The 20,004-nt window shown below is 34.8% G+C and overlaps 1 protein-coding gene across 2 annotated transcripts in view; it reads right to left on the bottom strand.

Moving 5' to 3' along the window:
- LOC128859794 (E3 ubiquitin-protein ligase listerin) overlaps positions 1–20,004 on the bottom strand; it is a 45,951-nt gene that overhangs the window by 9,740 nt on the left and 16,207 nt on the right. Inside the window, exons 3-12 of one of the 2 annotated variants that reach the window (XM_054096879.1) lie at positions 17,824–18,003; positions 16,234–17,212; positions 15,189–16,178; positions 12,937–13,212; positions 10,188–10,417; positions 9,946–10,129; positions 9,706–9,889; positions 3,951–4,036; positions 3,633–3,892; positions 3,405–3,564 (exon numbers count right to left, since the gene is read on the bottom strand). In XM_054096879.1, the coding sequence (XP_053952854.1) occupies positions 3,405–3,564; positions 3,633–3,892; positions 3,951–4,036; positions 9,706–9,889; positions 9,946–10,129; positions 10,188–10,417; positions 12,937–13,212; positions 15,189–16,178; positions 16,234–17,212; positions 17,824–18,003 (3,529 nt within the window). The remainder of the gene's footprint in view (positions 1–3,404; positions 3,565–3,632; positions 3,893–3,950; positions 4,037–9,705; positions 9,890–9,945; positions 10,130–10,187; positions 10,418–12,936; positions 13,213–15,188; positions 16,179–16,233; positions 17,213–17,823; positions 18,004–20,004) is intronic. The other variant, XM_054096880.1, reaches the window with a different exon arrangement.

The raw sequence follows: 20,004 nt of genomic DNA, 5'->3' as shown, positions 1-20,004 counted from the left end.
ATACTTAGAATTTAGTTAAACAATTCATTTAGTAACAATTTGAAGTGGGACTTTGTTGAAGAAAAATCTAGGCCAATATGATTTGAAAGCGAATTAAATTCTCTCGAAGTTCTAGAAATCGGAGGATTGGAAGCATAATTAATTCTAACTATCCCTAAACGTTATGATTTCCCTAACATATTATAATTTTCCCTAAAATATTATGATTTCATAAGCCTAACTGAGGAGTATTGAAATTAATTTTCTCGAGTAGCGATGGGGAGTCAATCGCCCCTATTATCAAATCGAAAAATATAATCTATATATATAAAAATTAAGCCAAAAAAAAGAGTGCATTTGTCTCCGGTAATCTCAGCAACGCGTGTAAGGAAAACAATGAAAGTTTCACACATTGTTGGTGTTGCTTTGGCAGAGGTTTCTGTGAAGTTTGGTTGAAATCCGATAACGCGTGTGTGTGCGGTGCGTCGGTTAAGTGAGTGTGTTTTTGCTATTTGCCGCACGTATTTTTTGTACCCCACATAGCATTCATTAGAATTGAATACATTTTGGTCGTGTGTGTCTGGGCCGATTATTATGAAATTTGGTATATATATATTTTTTTCCACGGTGAAGGTTAGTATAATATGCTTATTGATTCCACTCGCCACCAGGTGGCGCTGCCGAAGGCCAACACGAGGACCCGGGTAACCCTAGGATGTGTTTTTACATTGTGGGTATCAAATAAAAGCTACTGATGAGTGCTTTAATACAGAGTATTCTTTAGATCTCTGAGTGACCAGGGTCTCGAGATATAGCCGAAAAGGTGGACCAAGGTACCCTTGGATCATTGCCGGCGTGATTGGTGATCGTTTCCTTAATTTTTTGCAGAAAGGTTATGCTAATATGAGATATTACCTATATCATTCATATATTTACGTATTACCTGTGTACTCACAAATATACGGTTGAAGCAAATATATGTCAGTTTTTTTACTTCGCCTGGAAAAGTTCATATAAATTTAAGAAGAGTAAATAGAACTTATTTTATATCAGACTTCACGCAAAAAAGTCATTTGTACCTAAACACATAGCTGGGTTAAAGCGGAGGGGAATAGAACAGTTCTCTTCTCCTTCTCCGCTTTTTCTTACACGACGAAGTGTATGTATCATACGATTGATGTTGTTGTTTATGTGTAAAGGGGAGCGCATCTATGCACATGCTAAACTTGAAAATAGGAGCACCGATTATTATGTTGAGAAACATAAATCAACCACGATTATGTAATGGCACTCGATTAACAGTTAAGAGATTGATGAATAACGTCATTGAAGCAACAATTTTGAATGGAAAATACTCTGGTGAATACGTTTTAATACCGCGAATACCAATGATACCATCGGATATGCCGTTTGAATTCAAACGTCTTCAATTTCCTTGCATTCGCGATTACTATTAATAAGTCACAAGGCCAAACTTTATCAATTTGTGGTATTGATTTAAGAATACCCATGTTTTTCTCATGGCCAACTTTATGTTTCATGCTCAAGAGTTGGTAAGCCATCGGTATTGTTCATTTATTCAACAACGCATGGAAAAACGAAGAATATTGTATACCAAAGAGCATTGCAATAAAAAAAGTAATAAAGTAAATCACATCAAACGTTTTTTTAATTGCTACTACTATTTAAAACTTCTTTCATTACTATTCATGCGCGAGAATTTTTATAAAAAACACACAGTATTTTTCGGCTTAATTTAATTAATTAATCTAGATTTTTTTAAAGACGACCAGCGGAACGGGCGGGTTTTCGCTAGTATCTAGTATTTTTAGATTATATTAATTAGCAAGCACCGACTTGTATAGGATGGAATAGGATCAAGAAATTCAAAGAACACAAAGCATAACATATAAAAGCTTTCTGGGCCCGTTCAAGCCTACTAATATGTACGAGTAATTTCTGCATAAAAAAGGGCATTTAAAAAAGGGTTACAGCGTAAAAATAAATTATTAAATAAGATAATTGCAAATGACGCCACAAAACCGGACTGCACAGTGGAAGAATTAAAGGCTTACTCACATTATCAGCTACGCGTATGCAGCACTACGCAATATACTCAGAATCCTTTAAATACTACATACGAGTTAGGAAAACCAAGAAAACCCTAGTGGTGATACTTTATGCCGTTGTCTACTTTAGACACGTGTGCAGCAAATGCGGAAGCTGACATGTAGTTTATCCAGAATTTACCAATTAAAATCGGAAGCCTTGAAACACAGAAGGTACCTCGAACCAAATGACAAACTCTGCATAACACAATCTGAATATACTTTACAAAAAGGAGGCATTCGCGTGTACGTATCTAAAAGGATACGTGACAGGATTTTGAAATAGCTTCGTACCGGTATGGCAAAAATTCAAATTTTAGCACGCACCTATTGCTGTTGACAAGGTATAGACGATGAGATCGAAAACCTAATTTCTAGCTGTGCAATTTTCTTAAGTATGAGACCAATTCCTAGGATAGTTCCAGCCATATGGCATAACCCGTATTATGGTTAGCGATCAGGGAAAATAGTTCACTGCTGAAATATTAAAACATTTCTTGAAGTCGAATGGAATTGTACACAAAGAAGGGACTCCTTACCATCCTGTTACTAACAGGCAGGCAGAAAGATTCGTTCAAGCAATAAAAAGCAAGGTCAAGAAAAGTTCTGCTATGATGATGTTCGGGCAACAAATTTCATGTTGCAGGGATCTCTTGTTATCAGAAAAATATGTTGATGTAAACACACGACATACCCAGAAAGGTGATAAAAAACACACCACATTGGTGTGCGCTAACAAACTTTATGGACTAATAACCTCAAAAACCTCAATCAAGAGTTCAGTAGACACTTCCACTAACCTCAGTTCCTCCAAGCTATTCAAAGATGATGCAACTTTAAATTTATTTAGGGGTCAAACCAAAGAAAAGAAAAAAGTTGTGGGATAAAAAATATGTTATTTGAAGGCATATTTCAAGCATTTCTTCTAAGATAGGAATTTATTACCCGACCTAAAACAAGGTTAAAATTAAACTAGAGTTGTATCCGATTCACGGTCAAATGATATAAAATTGGCAAATGTTGTTTAGATTTTGCACAGCGGCGTCTCTAGATATTATACCATATTTGCTGATAATTTAGCTACTTAATTCATAATAAGGTTTTTAATTTTTAACTTGTAGTAATATTGGTTGAATATTGGAGGCGAAAAATAATATATTTATGTATACATATAATTATATATAGATTAAAAAGAATACAAAATACTTTACAGATATGGAAAAAGTTGCTTAGGATATGCACAATATTTCAGGGTAATTAAGATTTCAAGGCGAACGATTTAAATATTATTAATTGATGTAATGTTAATTTAATTACCTCTAGATATCTATTTTCATACAGCCAGGAAGTATATATTGTGCGTACAAAAAGTGGCGATTTGACACACGCATGCAATATGCAGTCCCACATTAGCAGGTAACTGAACCCTCTTTCGTTTTCAATTGCATCGAACTCATCTATTTCGGAAGCCTTAAAACTATACAAATATTTATTCAAAACAGCAATTAATATTATATGTCAAAATGTATATGTGTGCATTTGTACCTGAATTGCGTTATATACTTTTCAATAAAAGAATCTTTAGATGTTATGAGAGCTTCGAATTGCTTTAAATAATGATGCTGTTTATGCAAGTTCCTGTCAAGGGTTTGATAACATTTGATATCGTCCACAACATAGAATTGAGTTAGTTCTCGCAAAATGAAATAGCACGTTCGCTGAACCAAGAGGTTAGAGTTAGAGAAGTTTCCCAATAAAAGGTTGAAAACGTCTTTGAAGTTTATATCAGGTGAATTTTTACAAAACTATAGATAGAGAGTTAATTATGTAAAAATGTGAATAAAATGTTATAAAGAAACTCACAATAAAAATTACATCAAAATCTGCATGTGTTAATGCTAGTCTTATTTTGTTGAACACAAGGGAAAAGTATTCAGCTGTAGCCAATTCTGAAAAAATATTAAAAAAATATATATAAATATATATATTATATCAATATTAATTACTAAATATTACTATTCTAGGGGGTCTTCACACCGAGCTCGTTGCTTCGTTACTTGACAGTTTTACGTATATTTTTTTTTGCAAATCTAACAAAAGCACCTAAGCGTTGAGTAAACACCTAAGCATTAACAAGCTTGATAAATTGATTGGTAATTGGCAAAATAACAATCAGTTCTTTGAAAATTGGCATTTAATGGAGAAACGCGAAGTTTAAGTTTAAAATATCAAAAATTAAAGGAAAGAAAAGTAAGTAAGTGTTTTTTGCAGTCAGTGTATATGAGTTTTATACAATTAATTGATATTTACAAATTTATTTACCTTCAATCAAAGTAACTTGCTCCGCAGAGTTTACATATTCTTGCTATATTTGGGCATTTTTAGTTCTTTGTCCATACTTGCATATAATGAAATTACAATAAATCAACTAGAGCATTACCAAACTAACAGAAATATATCATAAGTCACTCACAGCAACAACCAACCCGAACTACCAACTAACAAACCGCCAAAGTAAAGAAATAGGTGTGAGTACCCCTACTATATGCACGATTGTAAGTTCCAATTTACGACTTTCATTGACGGCCGAAATCATTTCAAATATACTTAGGTGTACGTTTACGTTACGGGTTTGAAATGTTTCAAAATTTTAATCAGCGCAAATCTCTATTTGACGCTTTCTCGGCAATTAATAATTAAATTTCTATTTAAGAAAGCACCACATGAAATATGTTATTGTACATTTGAAAAACTTTTAATAAATACACCAGCAGTAGGCTCCCGCACAAATTAACACAGTGCATATTACGAAAAAACGTGCTTTGACACAAACCTCTCAACGACTTACATACGTATAGAGCTCGGCTTTAAGCTTGAAGAAAATATAACTGCTATGGACTGGCAAGTTCATTGTATCATGTATTATTTAAATGAAATTACAAAATTTAAGCATGGCAAAACAAAAAGTACAATCAAGCACGACGCGAATTTATAAACACTTAGATTACTCAAAAGAAGAATCATACTTTAGAGAAGATACGCGGCTAGCTGACATTTCAACAATATTAAAGCAATATGTGGATTGCTAAAACTGAATGCAATAGCCTATGGAAATGCGGTGAAAATTTGCACCCTATGAGAAGCTAAACGACGCTAAAGTAATATAAGTATACTTTATATCTTAAATAGCCTACAATGGAGAACGTTAACTGGTTTCATATACTCAGCCTTCCACTATAGAGTATTTTTTATAGCAGAGTTCAATTATTAATTTATTTAAGGGTTGAGACAGACAACATCGTTGTTGTCACAAACATTCTTATTTATTTCGTTATTAATTTTTTTATATTACATGAATTAATGTATGACTTAAATCAATTGGAAACCCTGACTTTTATAAATTAAATAAAGAATTACTACTACTACACACCTGCATGATCTTAGCCGGATACTTGAAAACTTGTACCTGGTCAACATTAGGGTATCTTTGAGAAAACTAAATTCTTAAAAAGTAAGCTTTATGTTCTTGGATTCTTCGTCTCGAAAAATTTTATTCAAATATCGAAGGTTAAAGAAAAACACATAATCAACTAAGAAGATCCGCAAATACTGCGTGTCGTGCGCACATTACTAGCGTTCTCTGGTATTACAGACGCTTTATTAAGGAATATGCATTAACTGCGAGATCTCTCTCAAAATATTCAAGTGGCGATAATATATTACCCTTGATGATGAAGCTTATAAAACTTTCCGGAACAATAAAAATATTTTGTTCTCAGGAGATATACTCCTTTTCTATCCATACTATGATAATCCTGTTGATGTAACGACGAATATACATCGTTTCATAACTTAGGCGTTCTTCTTCCACACTGAGGTAGGCTCATCACTATAATATGGGGAACCTTATCCCAAATAGAAGAAAACTGAGGAATTACCTCTTGGCGTAAACAATGCATGCATTTTTACTGATCACCAACAAACACCCGAAACCAAGTTAAAACTTTGGAAAGCTTTGTTGAAATAATTTTCTTCTAAGTTTCACGATAAGCTAGGCAAGGAAAAAGTTGAGGCAAACGCATTATCGAAACCCAGACTCTAAAGTTGTGTCTCCACTCAGACTATGAAACTCTTCAAAGGTATTCAACAGGATTTATTACTACAGCTCGAACCCCATCAATTATTTTATAAACCAGATAATCCTTAAAAAAAAACTATAATATTTTGCTTGAGTCAAAAATTAGAAACCATATAATTTTTCAGAGCATAGATACTATTTTTAAACAAAAACAAAAACTGCATTAAAACCAATATCACTAACGGACTTCTATGTAGTTTGTCAATTATGAAAAATCAAAAACAAAATCAAAAGTATTTTTCCGGCCGTGAAGTTCATTCACACAGATGATTTAGTCACGTATAGCTTAATAATTAATATTATAATTGAACTAGCTTAATACTGGCTAATCAAAAGTTTATTCATTTTATAAATAGAGATCAATTTAGAGTTCTTTTTATACTTCTTCCTACGCTAAAAACTCTTATTCTAAACGCTTATTTGTATGTAAGTATGTAAAGTGATGAACAAAAGTATTGGCACAGCAAGATACTTCCACTTTAACATTATTTTTTTCCTCCTAAAGAAATGATTTTTAATCACAAAATTATCAATTATATCAGCTATACTTATATATCTTCAGGTTATCTGCGTACATTAGACAATGTGGTGTTACGAAAACGTTCGGAATACCATTGACAAATATCAAGAAGAGTAACGGTCTCAGGCGGCTGTCGTGAGGTATAGGTACAGAAGAGACTTTAGTCTCATCAATTCCAAGATTATTTATGCGATTTATACTATCAGCAAGATAGATCGCAAACTATTTAAGCTAGCATACAATCAAAATGAGTGAACTTTTTTTAAGTATTTTATGACTAACCTTATCAAAAAAGTTCGAATCGCCAGTGGAAATGGCATCACATTGTTGACAGATTTCAAATTGTTTTAAAATACAATTTAATATTATAGTTTTTCCAAAAAGTTTGGATATACTTAAGATTTTGCAGATTGGGCGATAAATTTGGATGTCTGATTTACTCCAATAGTTATGAATGGATATAATGAGCGAATTTTTCCAAATTTTCTGAATTTTTCTTTATTATATGCATCGAAATTCGGTGAAACAGTCAGAGAGATGCTTTTGGCGTTGGTAGCCTTACGTAGGGATGGTGACAGCGACATCAAAATCAGAGAGTTGCGAACAGCTTGTACTTCTAATTGCAGATCATCAACTTTTCTAATCAATAATTTATTTTCTGTTAGCAAAGAGCTAATTATTGAGACCGTTTTTGCGTGAGCAGATTTTAGTTATCGAGTTCAATGAGAATAGTTTGCAGATTTATCTCTTTATTACCGCAATCATTTTTAAAATCGGCTTCCACGGCGACCAGCAGCATACAGTGGAGAGTTATTTGCGGTTGCTTAACTTGTAGTGTTGTTTGTAGCTGAGACATATTCTTTGGACGGATTGATTGAGCAAGGAGAATACAAGAGAATAGAGTTGGGGTTCTAGTGTGCAGTTTCAAAATTATATTGCCTGTTAGATTTCTGTATGTAATCAATGTCAGCGGATAGGAAATTTTCGGGGGAATATTCAGTATAATGCCGTACACTTTGAAAGGATGTAAAGGGGAGGTATAGGATATAGATATCCCGATCCTAAAATTGAAAACCTAATTTATTATTAAAATTGTGTGTTTTTACCAAAAGGTTAGTGTTGTCAGGCACCTCATATGCAGGTAGAATTTTACAGTCTTCTTTAGCAGACGCAGCTTACAGGGCCCGGCACTCGAAGTGTAACCAACTTCAGTCCGCTCGCGAAGCTGATTACGGGCATCAGCTGTCTGTTATTTGGCTAAACTACAGTTCGGAGTATTGCTTACAAGCGCGCGGAAGCACTTTGACGAGAGTAAACGCGAAAAAAAATGTAAGTAATGGATTTCAAACGTAATAGTCTGATTGTATTATATTTGGCTGAAAAATCATAACCAGCGATTATTCGTGGGCTCGAGCACCTTAAATTAAATAAAGTTTTTGTTTATCGCACCATTACTCGTTACAATGACAGTGGTAGCATCGCGAAACGTCAGCAAAAGACTGTAACGGCACGTGAAATGTCTGATCGTAGCATTCACCGTATACTGAAAAATGATCTCAAAGTCTAGTCTTATAAGATCCAAAAGGCGCATGATCTAACACCAAAGAGCAAACAAATCAGACTTGAGAGAGCGAAGGAGTTGTTTCTCTTGGCCGCAAGCGATCAATTCCCAAACATTGTGTTTTCTGACGAGAAAATTTTTCAAATTGAGCAATTCGTAAACTCCCAAAACGATAGGGTGGATTTATTTGGCCAATCGCGGATACGAGAATTCGAGTCATCGATTGGCCACCAGGAGGCAGCACCCGCCACAGGTAATGGTTTGGACCGCTGTAACGAAAAACAACCGATGGGCTAATTTCTTTGGGTCTCAAGACACTGAAAACAGCCATTGTCCGGGAGTGGGCCAAAATACCTGCAAGTCACATTCGGGCAGCTTGCGATTCGTTTCTGGACCGTATCAAGGTCATAGTCAAGGCAAAAGGAGGTCATATCGAGCAAAAGTAAATTGATTCTTAATTTTCTACTATTTTCACACATTTTTTACTTTGAATTCAATAAAAGTAAATTTCCAAACTAAATTTATGGCCTTTTTAATTGGTTACAGTCGAGTGCCGGACCCTGTAAATTCGATGTCAGGCCTGATCTAAGTATTTGGGGTAATCTAGCTGCACAGAGATACTTCCGTGACGAGAGACAAGGGGTGAAATACTATACATTACACTAAAAAGAGTTAATTTATTTGGGCGAAAGACCTTGGACGGCTGTCTTGAGAATGAGTAATCGAAGCTGTAAATTCGATGTCAGGCCTGGTCTAAGTATTTGGGGTAATCTAGCTGCATAGAGATACTTCCATGACGAGAGACAAGGGGTGAAATACTATACATTACACTAGAAAGAGTTAATTTATTTGGGCGAAAGACCTTGGACGGCTGTCTTAAAAATGAGTAATCGAAGCAGGCTTAATTTTTTTGTATGCGTTTAAGACAATTTTCGAAGCACTTTTTCATCTCTGATTGAGGCAATTCCAAAACATTTGAATGCTTAAAAATTTAAGTATTTGTTGGAGCTTCTATTATCGTGGTGGAGATTCGCCTTCTGCTGGAATGGCATGGCATGTGGCCCCATTCCCAATTCTAATTACCATATCCAGTTCTAACTTCCGAACGTCGTCTTGTATCGAAGTGCGAACAAAATAAAATTTCTACAACCAACGAAGCACAGCAGTCGTATGACAAACTTCTCTAAAAAGCACGCATATGTGAAATTTAGCAAATAAAGTCTTCATAATTATGGCGAGGTCTCAGTTCCCGCTATCCACTCTCAGAATTTCAACCCATAAAATCTGTATATTTTTACTACATAATTTCTATAATATTAAATTTTATTTGAAGATTTGTGATGCAAAAATTATTTTCGCAAGATTTTATAAACTTACAGTATATTACATTTTTTATTACCTTGATATTGCAGTAGTCCGTAAAATGATTTAAATATTGTGCAATTTACTTCTTTTGCAAATAAAGACTCCCATTCATCAATGGTTTTTTTTACCAATGCAGTTGAACTAGTATTATTTTCCGCTGTTATAAATTCTTCGAAAACATCAAATAGGCTGCAAACATTTATAATGAATAATGCTACCTGAAAGCAGAAAATTATGATATGTGGTTATTTTTATATGTATGTTTAGAACTAACCTTTGGATCTGTGTACTTTTCGATTGATTTTAGAACGCTTGGTACCCAGGAGCTTAGCCCAATGATAATGCTATCCCAGTCTTTGGAACTTAAAGACCAAGGCATATTTTTTAGTATTTCGGTTAGAAGTCGAATGTATTCCACTAGTTCGACTACGACAGCAAGTTCATTGTCATCTATTTTGCTACACATGTTTTTTCAAATAATAATTTTGTTTTAAGTCTCAATAAATATATACTTACACATTAAATAACGCTCGTTTCTCTGTGTACAATTTTTCACTGATTTCTCGAACTATTCCTAATATTTGAACAAGTATAGTTTTATCTCCAGCTTCCATTACATTAGATTTAAAAAAATTGATTACGAAACAGCGCAATATTGCGCATTTTATCCACACGCTAGTTGACTTTGCACAAAGGGAAATATTTTGTACGCATATACTCCTGTGACCAAGACGTGGTAATTGATACTAAAAAGAATGTAAAACCTTTGATTAGCTTTATATTAGGTTGAATGATATGCTTTAAAAATTAGAACATTGTCTAAATAACACATTTTATTTCATTCATCTCTTTTTCAGTTTGTACTAACCGTAAAAATACTACTGTTAAAATTTCATGATATTATATTCATTACTGCGTGAGTTCTTCTGCTAAGAGTGACGCTACTTTTGTTATTTTCAAAACAATGGATAAAATAGAATTTCGAGTTTTAATTTTACACTGTTTCTTGATTGGAAGAAATACCTTCAAGCGAAGAAATGGCTTTAAAAGTGTTATGGGGGCTCCGCCCCATCAGAAAAAACAATAAAACGATGGTTTGCTGACTTCAAACATGGTCGTAGAGACACCGATGATGCACAACGCAGTGGGCGTCCAAATGACGCGGTAACGCCAGAAAATATATAAAAAAAATCCACAAAATCGTTTTGAGTGATCGAAAAGTGAAGTTGCGTGAGTTACCTGACATCGTAAAGATATCAAAGAACGTATTGGTTTTATGTTGCGTGAGCATTTGATTATGAGAAGCTCTGTTCAAAAAGGGTGCCGCATTTTAACGTCCCAAGTCAATCAAAACAATGGCAAAACTACATATATGAATTGAACTTCGAATTACTCCCACATCCACCGCATTCGACAGATTCGGCTCCCAGTGACTACTGGCTGTTCGCAGATCTAAAAACATGCTCGCCATTAAGAAATTTCGTTCGAATGAAGAGGATATCGCTGAAACTGAGACTTATTTAGAGGCAATAGATAAATCGTTCTATAAATGTGGTATTGAGATGTTGAAGCGGTGCTGAAATGATTGCGTTGCTCTTGATGGAAATCACGTGATGAATATAGCTAATTTTGACCAAAAAAAAGAACCTGATTATTTTGTTAGGCCCGGAACTTTTCCACCCATGTTTTGGTGTTTCATTCGCTCGGTATTGCCACAATTATAATTCGGTTCGCCAACATAGGCGTTTTGTTACAATACTTATTGAGATTCTGTAAGTTCGTAGCAACAAGTTGAAAAATGTTATTACTACTTGAAAACTTTGGCTGGCAATACCATAAGTGCGTACAAACAAATATGAAAATGCCGCTGCTATTTGAAATCTCAAATACAAATTAATAGATGAAATTGAAAAAAGACAGCCATTATACCAAAAAAATCTATCCAGAATGAAGCGTGTGGAATTTTCCGGTTACTAATCGATCATTGTGGTGCCACGCTCCTCATAAAAAACTATTTGCCATTCGGAGTCGGCTTGAAACTGTAGGTCCCTCCATTTGTGGAACAATATCAAGACGCACGGCACAAATAGGAGGAGAAGTTCGGCCAAACACATAACAGAAGTGTACGCGCCAATTATTTATTTTTTATTTTAATCAATCGCCGTAGACGGGATGGACCCAATAATTTTTCCAATTTTTTTCTTTTTCTTCCAATAAGCAATAATGACACGTTTGGACAACATTTTGTCGATCAACTGGCAAAATATTAGATGCGGTTTTGGGTGTGCCTTATGTGAATGCAGAAATTAATCATATAACTTGTACGAATAAAACCCTGCGAATGCAATTGCCCAGTTATTTAGTTGGCAGAGGTTGTTCATTTATTTAATTTGGTCGACTATTTAGTTCGCTCAGTGTGCGCCTCTACAGACCAACCCAATCAAATAGTTGGCCAACTAAAGAGTCTCTAGTGTACGGTGTCTCAATGTGGGGTCTCATCACACATACTCAACATACTACAATATTTATTTCCTTATGTACAGTCCAATTGAAGATGGAACAACATAACTCAGAAACTATTTGACAAATTAGATTCTAACAGAGTGCATTGTATGGATTTATAATATTTATTATACGCAATATATTCAATAAAATGAATAGTCACCATTATTAGTTAGCGGTCACTCCTTTTTCGGAGAAGCCGTAGCCCATACAAAACTTTTTTAATGAGTGATAATGAGAACAGGGGATTTTTCCAAATGCTCCGGAAATTCAGGTCTTCTCCACGTAAACGTACAATTCTCTTTAAAACTATTTCAGCTTTACGCAACAATAAGTTCGGATTTGTCACAAACAAATTAATGATCTTCTGATCTTGCTTTGAAGACGTATTTTTTATTGCCTCATCCGGGGAAGTCGTCAACGTTTTAACATCGGTATGCCGTAGCACCCAACTATTTATGAACGGTTCGACTTTTTCAAATACATATATTGCTGCAGGTGCTCGTACATTTTTGGATCTTTAGAGTGTGCACGTAGGAACACTGCATCAAATCGTTTTTCAAACGCGGAACTCATTTTACTTTCTAAATTTCTATCAAAACTAACAAATTGCACAACGCGTATTGCGCAAAGGATACGCCCATTAAGCAGTATTTAATTTTTGTATAACAAACTCAACTTCCGACATAGTACATGAATACTTATTATTTGATTTAATGGACTACTTGTGGATGCATAAGTATGTAATAAGGAAGATAAATACCTGCAAAAAGTTGATATAAGGAGTTAAGGCATCTTGATCCAAAAAGTATTTCGCAATTTCTTCGTTAAAGACGATTCCAGCATTTTCTTCAAATTGCACATATCGGTGACTGAAAACCAAAAGTGATAATGATCGACAATACGAAATGTCGCTTGACATTGTTGCGTAGTGGAGCAGCTTTTCTTGTATTACTTCTGTCAGAATGGCCTCATTATATATCAGAGATTTAATTTGCTCTTGAAGTTCTGTAATACAAATCTTAAGAGAGGCGTCTTCCTGAAAATACAGTAGCAACAATTAAAAAAATAACAATTTTCAGATGTACATATTTAAAGAATGTGAAAAACCTAGCTTTAAGCAATATTTTTTGGGGCAAGAAAACGGCCAAATAATTGCTGATTAATAAAGTTTCGACTCAATTAACATTATTCCATTTACCACACATACCTACCTGTTCAATATTGTTTGATTGGTAAGTTATCCAGTTGGTTTGGTTGCAAAATGCAAAGTTCACAAATAGGATGAGGGAATCCATCTCTTCTATTGTACAAACTACAATGTTCAGTTCAGGGACATAAAAACAAGAAATTAACTATTTTATTCTACTTAATATTTATGTATATTCAGCGTTATCACCATCAAGCATCTGCTTTCAATTTAAGGAAATAATTGGTAGACTAGACATGAGTACATATGTACTTATATATTTCTTTTAACTCTTCAGCCTCTAGAAGAATTTAAATTTTAGTGAACTCTGTCATATTGTTTCTAAAGGTATCGTTTATGTTATCAATATGCAACAAAAAGTATTGTAATTAAGGATCACTAACGAAAGCTGATGTAATATATGTATATTGCGTCTAACAGAAGCTTGGCCACCACAACTTAGAAAGTATTTGACCAATTCGATTCCAAATAACTGCATTGTATGGGCTTATAGTATTTATTAAAGCTGCTTATAAAAAATATCTGCCGTTCAAAGTCGGCTTTAAACTGTATGCCCCTCCATTTGAGGAAGAACAACAATACGCACACCACACATTGGAGGAGTTCCAATAAACACCCCAAAAGAGTGTAAGCACCAATTATATAAATATATACCCTATGATCAGAAAGTACCAGGAATGTTTAATTTAAATAAAACAAAACAGAGTTCAATTTCAGGCAAATTTATTTTATCTCATTCAAAATATGACCCGTCTGAAGCAACACACATGTGCCAAAGTTTAACCCAGTCCTCCATACACCCCTGGTAGGCCAACGAAGGGATGTCCCTCAGCTACTTCGTCGCATTCTCTTTGATCTCCTCTATCGAAATATAGAATATCTGAAATCTCCTTCCACGATGTGGTAACTTCAACTTGTGAAACAATAAGATGTCGCACGGGGCCATATCAGGTGAATACGGTGCTTGCACGATGGTATTTACTTGGTGTTTGGTCAAATAATCCAGCACAATTTGGGTTCGGTGCATTGGCGCCTGCTGTACGCCGACATCACAGTCGTGAAGGTAGTGTTATGGTATGAGGAGCATTATCGTACTATGGCGCGTTCGAATTAAAAATTGTAGACTACAAAATGTCGGGAATCAGCTATAAAGCTCTGTTCCAAAAATCTTTTCTCGAGATTCGTTAAGCATTTTTACCTATTAATTGGATCTTTCAAAAGGTACAAACTTCAAGTGAGGTAAAAACTTGGATTGTGTTGAAACTTTAGCGTGGCCACCGTATTCCCCAGATCTGAATATTAATGAAAATCTATGGGTATGGCTTGTTCATAAGGTTTATGAGAATAGCCAACAATTTAAAGGCACAAATGCACAAATTAGAATCATTAAAACGGTCTGGTCTAAAATTGTATTAGGCTATTTGGAGAATTTGTACAAATCCACTTACCAACGTATTTACGAAGTAATTTATAAACAAGGTAGCGCAAACTATTAAGCTTTAAATAATAAATGTGAAAAAAACAAAATTTCCTATATATGTTATTATTTTTTCTCATTTGGTTTGTGCCTCAATTCAATCAGTAGTATTACAACTGCTTATGTTTTACTGCTACGAAATACCGTTAGATGGAATGGTATTGTATTTTTACACATGTTTATTTTCGAGTAAAGTAAAGTCATCACTTGAATTATAAGAAACTTTTGACCATTTTCTTTCATAAAAATTATTGCTTCTAATCAAGTGAACCGAATTTTACAAAATTGTATCAATTTATTAACGATATATTAAGAAAATCTGTCTTACCTCTGCTTTAATTCCAAGTGCACTTTCTCCAGCATAAGTCAGAGTTATGCAATTCAGCAACTCAGGGCACAAATTACTGTTCAAGGTCCTCAGATTTTTGGAAGACAAGTTGTTTTTCAATGGCTCCAACTCTTTACATATTTGTTTAATTACATATAAATTTAGAAGTGATCGTTGTATAATGATGTTTATATCTTGATAATCTAAACTTGTATAACGTATTTTCTCATTTGTGGAAACAAAACCATTCAGAGCTTCTAAAAATACACAGTAATCTTTCAACTGTCTTTGCAATTCAGCACTGTCCGTTGAGGTTAGAAACCTAGCAATTAACTTATTTAATTCTGTTATGCCCTCTTCATTCTGCATATTTCTTCTGACAGTACCCATGATAAAACGGCTTATTAAATCAGCACATTTCATTGCACTTTTTATTATAGATTTGTTCACAAACCGCATATTTCTAACAAATTGTGTGCAATGTAATATAATCTCTTCAGTAACTATATTTTCATTGGATAGTACATTTTCCCAACAAGAAGTAAGTTTAAAGAGGGTTTTCTCCGTTAAAACATTGTCTGTTGAGTTTATCATTAAACATTTAAACAGTTTTAAGAACATTTTGGATTTAGTTTCATGGAATGCATTCTCTTTAGTAAATACTATTGGCATAAATTGTGAAACAATATTCCCACATAAATCGACAATCTCATCACTATTTCCAGTTTCAAGTGGCTCGAATATTTTGTGTAGCAATGCATCAACTGTGGCTGCACCAACCAAGAAATCACCATGGTCATTTCGTAGGAATAATACTTGCGCCCAATTAATTGTATCTATTTGTTTTTCAATCAAAGCAATTCGTGTAATATCTATTATTAAGGCTTTAACCACGGGCCCAGACAGCAATATTTCTCTACGTTTTCCCATTTTTAAATGATCCAACAATAAACGCTCCAGTATCAAAATTTGCATTTCTCTCGAACGTATCTGAAAATTTTATTTGTATTGATTTAAATAGTAACAAGATGTTTATCAATCTTACAGAAAGAAGGCGAGTTTCGACGAAAATAAACTGTTGATCAGCATCAAGGAACCTCAGCATCTTGAAAATAATCTGCGCTATATCCAAGTAAACCTCCTTCCCCACTACAGATATTAAGTCAACAAAAATGTTGATTGATTCATTAGCATCACCTTTGTTTGTAATGTTTTTATAGAACTCAATGTCAGGAAACATGTCAATTAATGATTGCACATGTTTAAGACACCTTTGACACTCGTTACTATCAATTCTCTTTAGGCAATATTGAATCAACTGCAAGGCAATGCCTCTTAGCCGGTCTTCATTTGTCTGTTTCGTAAAATAAGCAGGGTCTCCAGATATAAAGCAACTACTCAGCTTGGTATTTACATTTTCTTCATTTAGGCGTAACAGATTTTGGATTAATTCAATAATAAGTTCCGGATAGTGTTCATTTTCGTAAATTAATGTTGTAATTAATTGAAATATAGATGTCCAAAACTCTCTCAATATATATATATACAAGAAATCATTATCTTTAATTTGGTTTTCTTTCTGGCAATCTAAGAACATTTTAATAGTTATCGAAAAGAAACTGTTAGCTCCTAAATTTTTTTTAGCCGTCAGGAACCATTCAGTGGGTTGTATTATGTTTGTATGCAGCAGTTTTAACATATATATATTTTTTTGTTCTTCTTCTTTTTCTGTATTGTTCAATTTATTTAAAATAAACTTCCAACAGTCATAATAAGCATCAAAAATAGCGTTAAAATCTGCTGCGTTGGCTCTGAGCGTTTCCGAACAAAATACAATTTTTAAATCCATCAGAAGTTTTTCCAAAAATTTATGCCAGTCAAATTCATGGGAATAAGAGTTTACTACCGCCGAATAAAATGGAAGCATATTCGGACATATAATTTCGAAGTTATTAAAGAATTTATTATGAAGCAGACAAGACAGCTTAGGTTGAATGACCTTTATAAAGGACACGTGTTTATACCTGCAAGTATATAGTAATATTTTATATTAAACTTAGCAAGGCAATGACTACTTTATCAATTATTAAAGCAGATAAAATTGAATAATAATAATAGGTGATTCGCAAGGTGTCGTATTATTTAAAAAAAACGCGTGCGAGGTAAGGCCTCACTTGCCTTTGTATTAAGTTTTATAAATATAATACTATTTTTGGCAACGCAGCATATCACACTTTTATACACTTGAAGAAATGGAGTTAAGACATTTACGGTAAGGTACAAAAAAATTAAAAAAAAAGTATTTAAAATGAACATGGGGATATATGTCTACTAGTATATATAGTTGGCAAAACTAACTATGAAAAGGTTGGATTGCAAATACCATTTCTCCCAAATTCGTAACGGGAGTTCATTCGGAATTAAACTTTTTCTTCAAACTTTTCGAGTTTTCATACTATGTCACACCCGACACCTTTTGAATAGTTTTTTTTTCTTCTTTTTTTTTGCATCAAAAATTCTTATAATTCGCCGCCGCAGCGAATATTTAATTTTTTTTTTGTTCGATATTGCTTATAATCTTTACGGTCCCAAATTACAACGCAAGAATTCAATGTACAATATATATTCTACTTACCAATCTTCATATCTCGATTGTAAAAGTAATATGCATTTCCATATATGAGAAGATAATGTGCGATCACACTCATCTATTCCGTTAAATGACACTGCAACTATATCCGATTTCCATTCCAAAAGTATATCACTGACGGATGAGCTTTGAATAAGGTTGTAGATGACTTTGAACCAAGCTGTCCTGTATAAATTAAATTTTTTATCAAACAATCTTGAACAGTAAGGTGCAGAATAAATTCAAATAATCCATAATTTTGCAGAAAATCGCCGAATGCGTAAAACACTTGTCTTATTTATGCTTCCAACAAACAAACTAAACTTGCTATATTGCCAAAACCGTGAACATTTCTTCGAAACGAGTGTACCAACATAAAAAAAATGATAATCGAGAGTCGAATATACATAGATTGCGAAATTTGAAACCTTCACCTTATTTTTTGAGCACATCTCGTACAAGTTTAAAAATATCTTACAGAAACGCATTCGCAAAGTCTACGTAAGAGATTAGATCAAGTGCTGTCTGTTTCAGAACTTGCAGTCCCTCCGAGTTATATTGTTCTCTTTTGCTTTCAGCACGTTCAAATTTAAAAGCAGATCATAGTTGGGCGCAGTGCACTAAGCATTTCACTATCAGTATTAATTTAATGGTAGTGGAATCAAGACGAACAAGCTCACACAGCGGAAAAGTACTGGAACATTTATTAAAAATTACTTCTATCATGCCTATTCTCATTGTTACGTGTAAAGTAAATTTTGTTATTTATTTTTAACACTCGAGACTGATTTCGGTATTCTAGGAAAATAGGACAATTGGACATTTTTTTTTATTATTTAACATTTCAAAAAGCAAAACAAAAAAAGCAATAGTTCTTCTTCTTAATTGGCGCGATAACCGCTTACGCGATTTTGGCCGAGCTTAACAAAGCGCGCCAGTCGTTTCTTTCTCGTGCTAACCGGCGCCAGTTGGACACACCAAGTGAAGCCAAGTCCTTTTCCACCTGATCTTTCCAACGCAGAGGAGGCCTTCCTCTTCCTCTGCTACCACCAGCTGGTACCGCATCGAATACTTTCAAAGCCGGAGCGTTTGTATCCATTCGGACGACATGACCCAGCCAACGAAGCCGCTGGATCTTTATTCGCTGCGCTATGTCTATGTCGTCGTAAAGCTCATACAGCTCATCGTTCCATCGTCTGCGATATTCGCCGTTGCCAACGTGCAAAGGTCCAAAAATCTTACGCAGAATCTTTCTCTCGAACACTCCAAGCGTCGCTTCATCGGATGTTGTCATCGTCCACGCTTCTGCGCCATACGTTAGGACGGGCATGATGAGAGTCTTGTAGAGTGTTAGTTTTGTTCGTCGAGAGAGGACTTTACTGCTCAGTTGCCTACTTAGTCCAAAGTAGCACTTGTTGGCAAGAGAGATTCTACGTTGGATTTCAAGGCTGACATTGTTATCGGTGTTAATGCTGGTTCCTAAATAAACGAAGTCTTTTACAACCTCGAAATTATAACTGTCTACAGTGACGTGAGTGCCGATACGCGAGTGCGCCGACTGTTTGTTTGAAGGCAGGAGGTACTTCGTTTTGTCCTCGTTCATCACCAAACCCATTCGCTTTGCCTCTTTATCCAGTTTGGAGAAGGCAGAACTAACAGCGCGGTTGTTAAGGCCGATGATATCAATATCATCGGCATACGCCAACAATTGTACGCTCTTATAAAATATTGTGCCTGAGCGATTAAGTTCTGCGGTTCGTACGATGCTCTCCAACATCAGGTTAAAGAAGTCACACGACAGCGAGTCACCCTGTCTGAAACCTCGTTTGGTATCAAACGGCTCGGAGAGGTCCTTCCCAATTCTGACGGCGCTGCTGGTGTTGAGCAACGTCATCTTACATAGCCGTATTAGTTTTGCGGGGATACCAAATTCAGACATAGCGGCATACAGGTAACTCCTTTCCGTACTGTCGAATGCAGCTTTGAAGTCGACGAAAAGATGGTGTGTGTCGATTCTCCTTTCATGGGTCTTTTCCAAGATTTGGTGTATTGTGAATATTTGGTCGATGGTAGACTTTCCAGGTCTGAAGCCACACTGATAAGGTCCAATCAGTTGGTTGACGGTGGGCTTCAGCCTTTCACACAATACGCTCGCTAGAACCTTATAGGCGATATTTAGAAGACTAA

The sequence above is a fragment of the Anastrepha ludens genome, chromosome 4 (genome assembly GCF_028408465.1).
Source record: "Anastrepha ludens isolate Willacy chromosome 4, idAnaLude1.1, whole genome shotgun sequence".
Lineage (NCBI taxonomy): Eukaryota > Metazoa > Arthropoda > Insecta > Diptera > Tephritidae > Anastrepha > Anastrepha ludens.
This window is presented reverse-complemented; position numbering and strand designations above follow the sequence as displayed.